The sequence below is a fragment of the Pygoscelis adeliae genome, unplaced genomic scaffold (genome assembly GCF_000699105.1).
Source record: "Pygoscelis adeliae isolate BGI_AS28 unplaced genomic scaffold, ASM69910v1 Scaffold9, whole genome shotgun sequence".
NCBI classification, from domain to species: domain Eukaryota; kingdom Metazoa; phylum Chordata; class Aves; order Sphenisciformes; family Spheniscidae; genus Pygoscelis; species Pygoscelis adeliae.
Genome location: NW_008825557.1, coordinates 2,614,679 through 2,623,265, shown reverse-complemented (window position 1 = coordinate 2,623,265; position 8,587 = coordinate 2,614,679). Strand labels below are relative to the sequence as shown.

At 37.1% G+C, this 8,587-nt stretch overlaps 1 protein-coding gene across 2 annotated transcripts in view; it reads left to right on the top strand.

Moving 5' to 3' along the window:
* Positions 1–6,715, top strand: part of ING3 (inhibitor of growth family, member 3) — an 11,954-nt gene extending 5,239 nt beyond the window's left edge. Inside the window, exons 5-11 of one of the 2 annotated variants that reach the window (XM_009332278.1) lie at positions 499–570; positions 862–981; positions 2,245–2,303; positions 2,662–2,852; positions 4,011–4,203; positions 5,128–5,166; positions 5,820–6,715. In XM_009332278.1, the coding sequence (XP_009330553.1) occupies positions 499–570; positions 862–981; positions 2,245–2,303; positions 2,662–2,852; positions 4,011–4,203; positions 5,128–5,166; positions 5,820–5,936 (791 nt within the window). In that variant the 3' untranslated portion in view covers positions 5,937–6,715. Of the gene's footprint in view, positions 1–498; positions 571–861; positions 982–2,145; positions 2,304–2,661; positions 2,853–4,010; positions 4,204–5,127; positions 5,167–5,819 lie in introns of both variants that reach the window. The other variant, XM_009332277.1, reaches the window with a different exon arrangement.
* The last annotated feature ends 1,872 nt before the right edge of the window (positions 6,716–8,587 follow it).

Genomic DNA, 8,587 nt, shown 5'->3' with positions numbered 1-8,587 from the left:
TAGATTATCTTGAAAGACGTTGCTAGTGCTTGTGTGTTTTGACTCAATGTGACAAGATGGACTCAGTGGGACAAGATGCCTCGTTAATACAGTTTACCTGTTATAATTTTCTCTTCAATTCATATTGGTGTAGATTGTCAGTACTTCCTGGTGTAGCATTCTCCAACCATCACCGGCTTGTGTGCAACTCATTTGAATAAGTGGCTTGTTGAGGGCAATGTTGTTGTTTGCTCTCCTTGCTGGCCTTGATTTTTAACTGCTTGATTTCAACAGCTGAACAGCAGCAGTCACTAATTTTTATTTTAAAACTGTTCTTCTCACTGGCTTCTGGTTGTACTACAGGAAGGGTTTCAACTCTAGCAAAAATCCTTCTGATTAAAATAAATATAACTACATAGTGATTTTGTTAATATTATAAAGATTCATTTAGTATCTAGAAGTCAAAACCATGCCAGTGATGACTCTGAAATTTTCCTATCCTTTTTACCTCCCTCTTAGGGTCTCTGGAGCTGGATACACCATCACAGCCTGTGAATAACCATCACGCCCATTCTCACACTCCAGTAGAGAGTAAGTATTTGAGACTTAAAAACGTGTCCACTTTTTATGTTTCCTTATTTTTTGTTGAGTAGTATTAGGCAAAAAAATGTTCAGAACTTTTTTCTTTTTCTCCAAACACTGGGGGGGAAGAAGGCATAATGCAATGATAATAATGTCTATTCAGAAGAAGTGCAAGAATGAAATAATAAGGTTTTGCTGGTGGGAATTAGTTCGAAGTGCTGTTTTGTTATCTCTAGTTACAGTTTGACTTTCAAGCTGAAAAGGTTTTTGCATTTAAGTTCCTTCATTTGTTTCGTTTAGAAAGGAAACACAATCCATCTTCTCACCACAGTACAACAGATCATGTTCCTGAAAAGAAGTTTAAATCTGAAGCTCTTCTATCTACCCTGACTTCAGATGCTTCTAAAGAAAATACACCAGGTAATCTTAATTGTCTTGCATTTTATTGCTTTTTTAATTGGAAGAAGAGAAACCCAATTATATTTGTGAGTTACTGTCTTTTGAAATCAGAGGCTCATACCCTTTCCTCTGGGATTTTCAGTCACTTGAAACATGAGAAATTGCAGGCATTGTTACTCATCTGTGTTGTCCATGAAGCGCATCGGCTTTGTTGTCATTTAACAGCTGCATGTTGGCTGTTTCTTTTTATTTACACTGCTTGGAAGAAGATAACAGTACAGTTTCATTCAGCCAGTAGTAGAAATATGAGAGATCAATGCAATATTATTTTGGGAAAAAGAAACGCATGCAACAATTACCAAAGTAAGGGAAAAGAATTTGCACGCTTTTTGTTTTAAGGGGTGGTCTGATGTGGCATTCAGTTACAATGAAATAAAATTCTTTCATGTGTTGTCTATTTCAAAAGAGGTGAGAAGTTTTTTTTGAGTAGTGAATAAAAAAAAAACCCACAACTTTCTGCCCATTTTCAAAATTGGGGTGTTTCATGAGTTTCTTTTCTGAAAATAAAAGATTGTGAGAGGTTATAGTAAGTAAACTACCTTACGTTTTGGAATTTAGTGCTGTTCATCAATTTTAAGTAGTCTCCCTCATACCCATTTTACTTTTCTTTTGAAGGAACTTCACAGGAAGTGGCAAGTAAAATGTAACTATGTTTGAGCAGCTGTCAGTCTGTAGATGTCCATGGAAATCTGTGTTGCATTAAAACTGTGATTTGTGGTTTTTAGAATTAAGGTTGTTAAAAGTTTTACTTCAGAAACAGTATAGGTGTACAGTCAAATTCTTACTCTCTTGATGGTTACAGTAGTCAGCATAATTTCAGTGGAGATTGGGTTTATATAGACATAGCAGCTGCATCTGTTCTTTGATAGCTGAATATGATAGTGAGGACTGCCTTTCTAAAAGGATTCCTTGCACATGAGGATAGGTGGAGAACGAACTTCTTTTTTTCTTAAGCCAATACTGGCTCTCTCAAATGACTTTTTAAACTTTTTTCCAAATGATCAGACTGCTCTGATGCCTAAACGGAGTTCCTACTCTTTCACTGGTTGTCATATATAACTCTTCTTAAAATGCAAAGGAATTTAGTTTCATTTTGAATTTCATAAATGTGTTCTGTTCATCAAGGGTGTCGAAACAGTAATTCATCATCCTCTTCAAACAATGCATACAATACAAACTCTTCTCAACCATTGGCATCATATAACCTGGGCTCATTATCTTCAGGATCCGGGGCCGGTGCAATTACCATGGCAGCAGCTCAAGCAGTGCAAGCCACAGCGCAGGTAATGTCAAAACATTCTTGCCATTCTGCCATCCACTATTGCTTAAGAAGAAAGACTAGTGATTTTTTTTTTTTTTTTAATCTGAATTCCCATGTTCACGTTCAGCTGACGTGATTGTTCTCGTATTATCATTCTCATTTATATGCTACAGTTTCATCCTGTAAAACTTGTATAAAGGAACAGCTTGTTTTCTAGTTTTCATGTGGGATATTCTTACACCTTTTTACCACTTACTCTACATCATTTTGTTAACAGGGTAACTAATGAACCTGTGCAAATAATTAGCAGTTAGCAGCCTAGTATGTCTTCTGTAAGAGCTCTACTGTGTAATCTGATACAATACCAGTATTCCTTTTAGATGAAGGAAGGAAGACGAACATCCAGTCTAAAAGCCAGCTATGAAGCATTTAAGAACAATGATTTTCAGCTTGGAAGAGAATTTTCATTATCCAGAGATTCAACTGGATATTCATCATCAGCTCTGGCATCTACATTAACACAGACATTAAGTTCATCAACCACAGATTCACGAAGTGGCAGAAAAAGCAAGTAGGTTTTCTTACTTGTTGACTGCAATTATAGCTTTTAAGACAGCTAAGCTTTCTTTTAAAGGTCATGGGCCATATTAGAAATACTTCATATTTAATATCTAGGAGGGGGGATCAGCAGAAGGTAGTTATTGCCTGCTGGCCTTTTTTTGTTCAGGGCTTTCTTCTTTTCTCGTCTCACTGTTTTTTTCCTTGAAGCAAACTCACTCCAAGGTTTTAAATAAATGTCTTGATTTGCTTTTTCATCTGTGATATAGTCTAGTTTCTTCCCTCATTTTTCTGTGTTCTGGAGGGAAGATTTGGCTTAACGGCAAATGTTGGGAATTACTATGCTTTTGTAGATGGTTTTGAAATAATCTGGAGATCTGCTTCATGCCACTTCACAAATAATCACAACGCTTTCTGATGGCTGGTCTTCTAGGACAGGAAACAGAATGAATTTTATTTCTGATTAAAATGACATTTAAAAACATCCTAAACAACACAGTGTCATGACACATTGTGACAGCAATCACAAGTTTTACTTGAAAAGGGTTTGTCTCAGAATGCCCGTCCTTTTAAACTGATGTACGTGGCTTTCTTCATATAAATTTGTGTTTGTTCACAGCTCTGTTAATAATTTTATCTTAGAAGCATTTTTCATCTATGGATATCTTGGGTGTCAGATCTGACCTATAAGCAAAAGCATAGAATTTGTATTCTAGCACTGTTCCTGTGGAGTGATTGGTGATGCTTGAGTGGAGATTAACAGAATCAGTCATCTTCAAAACACAGCTCTCTCTTCTACATGACGTATGACATTATTTATATGCAAATCCCTGTTTTATTGGTAACATAATTTTTATGGGGACTTTACACCAAGGCTGTTGATGGAAAATTTTGTGAAGAAAAACATTGATTAAAGCCATTTGGCAGTTTAAAGCTGTTAAATTCCATTTATTAGAATAGCTTGCCTTGCTATTGGTAAGCTGGTAAGACTTGTTTCCTTTTCCAAAGAGCATTCAATGTGTCCATTTCGGTTCTTGCAATTGTTGAATGATGTTTTGGGATTTACATACTGCGGTATTTCAGAGCGGAAAAAAGTACTTGTTTTGTGACCCTTTCACTTGGCAGGAAATGAATGTAAATTATGATACGCCTTTTTTTTTTTTTTTTTAAGAAACAACAACAAATCCTCAAGTCAGCAGTCTTCATCCTCTTCCTCTTCTTCGTCTCTGTCATCATGTTCTTCTTCATCTGCACTGGCACAAGAACTGTCCCAGCAAACAGCAGTAATACCAGAGTCTGATTCTAATAGCCAGGTTGACTGGACCTATGATCCAAATGAGCCACGTTACTGCATTTGTAATCAGGTAAGGATGGCTTCCAACCTGAAATATAACTAGAGCTGCTATTTTGCTGTAGTTGAACTCCTTTCTCTGATTGCTCATTTAAAAGCATTCTATTTGCAGTCTTGAAATTTTGATCTGTTTTTATTTACTTACTGGTGATATGAATAATGAACTCAACTGCTGAAGCTAAAAACAAGCAAGTTTTCCAGTGATGTGACGTACCTGCAGAGTTTTAAATCTTTTAATGAAGACTTCAGGAATAATTAAATTAAAAACTGAACAGGTTCACAATGAATTTAGTTAAAATTTTAAGTTAGTAAGGAATTTGCCTGGTCTCTCCTACTTTCCTTTAAAAGAAAAAACTAACCCCCCACAAAAACAAAACTGAAAAAACCCAACACAAAAAACTAGTTTTCTTAAAGCTATCTGGAAACTTGAGAGACTGAATGACAACATGAGAAACTTTTGTTTAAAAATACTTGTTCTTATTTTAAACATTTTTAAGAGTGTTGGCTTTTTTTGGAGTTTATAGAATTCTGTAATTCTCTTGAAAGTATTGGATTGTTTCAAATAAAGCGCTTGAAATTGTCATGTATGCAAGGGAAATGCCAGGCATCAATATAATCCTGAAAACTGGGCTGGTAATATACTGAGCACTGTTGTTTAGACCAAGATGTGCTTCGTTCAGGTTCTGAATGCTGACCTTTCTCATCCAACCTGAAGTATGCAGAAGTATCTTTTTTTTTTGCATAAAAAATTTTTGAAAATCAACTTGCTGTGAACATGTTCTTTGGGTTGTGCAAAAGAAAAATCAAAATATCGTTGCTGCTGTTAATGGAAAAATTCCTCAGAGGAAGAAACTTGAACTTTAGCCCTTTGAAAATGTTGATTGCTTTTAATTAGTAGAATAATTATTAATAAGGGTTTGTTTTTTTAATTTACTAGGTGTCCTACGGTGAAATGGTAGGCTGTGATAACCAAGATGTAAGTAACAAAGTTCAAAAGGTTCATGAGATGCTTGTGCATGTAACTCTTGCTTGCAGGAGTTACTTTTCTTTAGAGTTGTTTTTAGAGTATTTTAGAGCAACGTGCATATGAGTTGAACCATTCTTCAGGAAACTTTGTCCTCATCTGTCCCCACAGTCAGGTTCTTTTAGAAGGCTTCACTCTTTACTGGGAAGGTTTGATATCTTTGAAATGCCCTTTATTTCTGGGAACTTTTAGCCTATGTCACTACTAGTATCAGTTGTCCCCTTCAAATAAAAAAAATTTTAAAAGAACAGTTGAATGTCATCATGTACTTACTGAGATACTACATTTAAACAGAAGTGAGTGATAAGATTACTTTTGTGTCACTTAGTGTTGTCAAACTAAGTATTTGGAAGCACAACATACTACTTTTGCTCTGTTATGTGAGTCCAAATATGACACCTAGAATTTTTATCACTTTCCTTAGTCTATTGGGTGTATGTTAGGGACTGAGATCCTCCTCTCTTCTTATTTTGTCCCCTGAGTTTGTGTGAAACGCAGAATCTATGCTTTTTACTCATGCTTCATTTTCATAGAATTGTATTTGTGATAGGTGTTTTGAAAAAAACCAAAATCCCAAACCCTCTCTTTAACTCTGGTTTTTATAGTGCCCTATTGAGTGGTTCCACTATGGATGTGTTGGACTGACAGAAGCACCGAAAGGTAAATGGTACTGTCCACAGTGTACGGCTGCAATGAAGAGAAGAGGCAGTAGACATAAATAAGTTTCTTCATCTGGAAAACAAATTACATACTAAAGGTTTTATAGAGGACTTGGGAGAGGGAGGAACCCCCACCACACTTCCTTGCAACCACTTAAGGGTTAACATAGCAGTCATAAATCTTGAACTATTGATTTTGCTAGTCGTGTTTTAATATTGTAAGTAAATTATTTATGCACATTGATGTGCTACAGATACTATTCCAGTGAGCCTTGGATTGTTCCAGTGGCCAACATATGCAGACATTTGTACTATCAAACCATTTTCTCTAAGCAGTGGGCATTCTACAATTACTCAATCTTCAAAAAATTCCGATAAGTCAAGATTTTAAATGTATGTTTTATATTCAACAGATATATTCTGCTGCATGTACTGTACTCCAGAGCTGTTATGTAACACTATGTATATAAATGGTGCAAAAAGTCAGTGCTTCTGAAAAAAAAAAAAAAAAAAGAGACAATGGTTTTTAAAATGCCTTTATAGCTTTGGTTCTTTATGAAACTTAATTCAGCAGGCTGAAGAAAATGGTTCTTGTATACAGCGGGCTGTTGTCCTCTAGGGTACTTGAGTATGTAAAAACAAAAAAAATGCTGTAGAATAAAACAAACTTGTGCCATTAGTCTTTATATGTTTCTGCTCCGGAGAAGGCGCAGGCCATAAGAGGAAAAAAAGGTGTTAAAGTGATGATAAATTTTTATACCAAATGTGTTTATTTTTTTGTGCAAGTAATCCTTTAAATTTGAATTGTATTAGGTGTTAAAATAAAACAACCTCAACTCCGCAGATTAATGTTTTCTGTACATTTGTCAAAAAAAGGTTCATCCCTGAAATGGTTTCAGAAGAGTGTAGCTAAGTTTGCGTAAGAAATTGCTGTACATGACCCATGTGAAGGATCGTTGTGCAGGAGGACATTTCTCTGGTGGGTGGATAACTAATACATACAGAGGCAAATGCCGAAATATCATTTGCCTTGATGTCTCTGTTTCCAGACCGATCAGTGGCACCTGCTTAAATGGGCACGAAAGTTCTGTTTTCCATGTGGTTAAGAAAAAAAAGTCCCTAGGATGTATCCACAGGCAGGATTGCCTTCCTATTTGCATGGCATGGATGGAAATAGGAAGGGGAGAAGAAAACCGTGGTAAGTGTGTCTTGCAGCTGCCATACTCCTTCCTGGACAGTGGTTTTCAGGTGAAAACCAACACGTGGTTCAGGAAAGAAGCAAGGGAGAAACCGTTCATCCTGCTGTAGAATCCCTAGGGTAGCAGGGAGGATCATGTTAGGAAGCCTAAATGCAGGCCCGTAAGTGGTTGGGCCTGTGAGCTGTACATGTAGTAGCACAGGATCAGAAAACTGATCTTTAAATTAGACCCTTGATCGTGAATATAATGGAAAGATTTTCTGTATTTTTTTCCCCACTTGCTTATTTTGGACATAGTTTGTAGATTTCCTTTCACTGACAATTTCCTTTTGTTGTTTCTGTAAGGCTCCTTTCGTGCAGCAGCACCGAACAGAAACGAGATTATTACTCCCTTTTTCTTCTTCCTCCTTCCTTCTACTGCTAAAAAAATACAGTTTCCCTTTGGAATGAAGATTTTCCTTTAGCACTGGGTTGCTCCTTGGGCTGTCAGGCTGGAAGATCATGACCATGGTAGCTTTCCAAACCCACGCAGAGGAGGAGAGAAGAGGGAGAGAAGCAGTGTTTCAACGCATGACTATGCAAACAGTGTCAAGGAAATACAAAGAGTTAGGTTCATTAGTGATAGGAGTATGTGCAGAAAATGCAGGCTTTAGCTAAATGAAAATGAAACCAGGCTTCTGTCACAACATTTATTTAAAAATGAAAAAAGCAGGTGTTTTAAATTCATAAACTGGGTAAAAGTAGATGCATAAGAAGGAAAATGTGATTATGGGTGATAAATAGACTTTGGTAAAAGACTAGAATAGAAATTGGTGAAAATAAACAGCAAAGAGCAGTGTAACTAAGGTTCCATTATAACTGGGAACTGAACCACTATGTATGTATTTCTGTAGAAATCTCAGTCTAAAAAAACACTTGAGGACTAGAATATCTGGTTTTAAGTGAGGCTGTTGAGACCAGAGAGATAACAAACTATTTGTTCTGTTGGAAACTGGTGCCATGCTATGAATTGAAGTCAAATAAGCAACAGGTAATCTAGACTCCCCTTGGACTGAATGTCTAAGTCTCTAGGGCTAAGAAGTAAGACACAGAATCATAGAATGGTTTGGGTTGGAAAGGACTTTAAAGATCATCTAATTCCACCTCCCCGCTGTAGGCAGGGACACCTTCCACTACACCAGGTTGCTCAAAGCCCCAGCCAACCTGGCCTTGAACGCTTCCAGGGATAGGGCATCACAGCTTCTCTGGGCAACCTGTTCCAGTGCCTCACCACCCTCATAGTGAAGAATTTCTTCCCTATATCTAACCTAAATCTACCCTCTTTCAGTTCAAAGCTGTTACCCTTCGTCCTATCGCTATACTCCCTGATAAAGACTCCCTCCCCATCTCTCCTGTAGGCCCCCTTCAGGTACTGGAAAGCTGCTATAAGGTCTCCCTGGAGCCTTCTCTTCTCCAGGCTGAACAACCCCAACTCTCTCAGCCTGTCTTCACAGGAGAGGTGCTCCAGCCCCCTGAT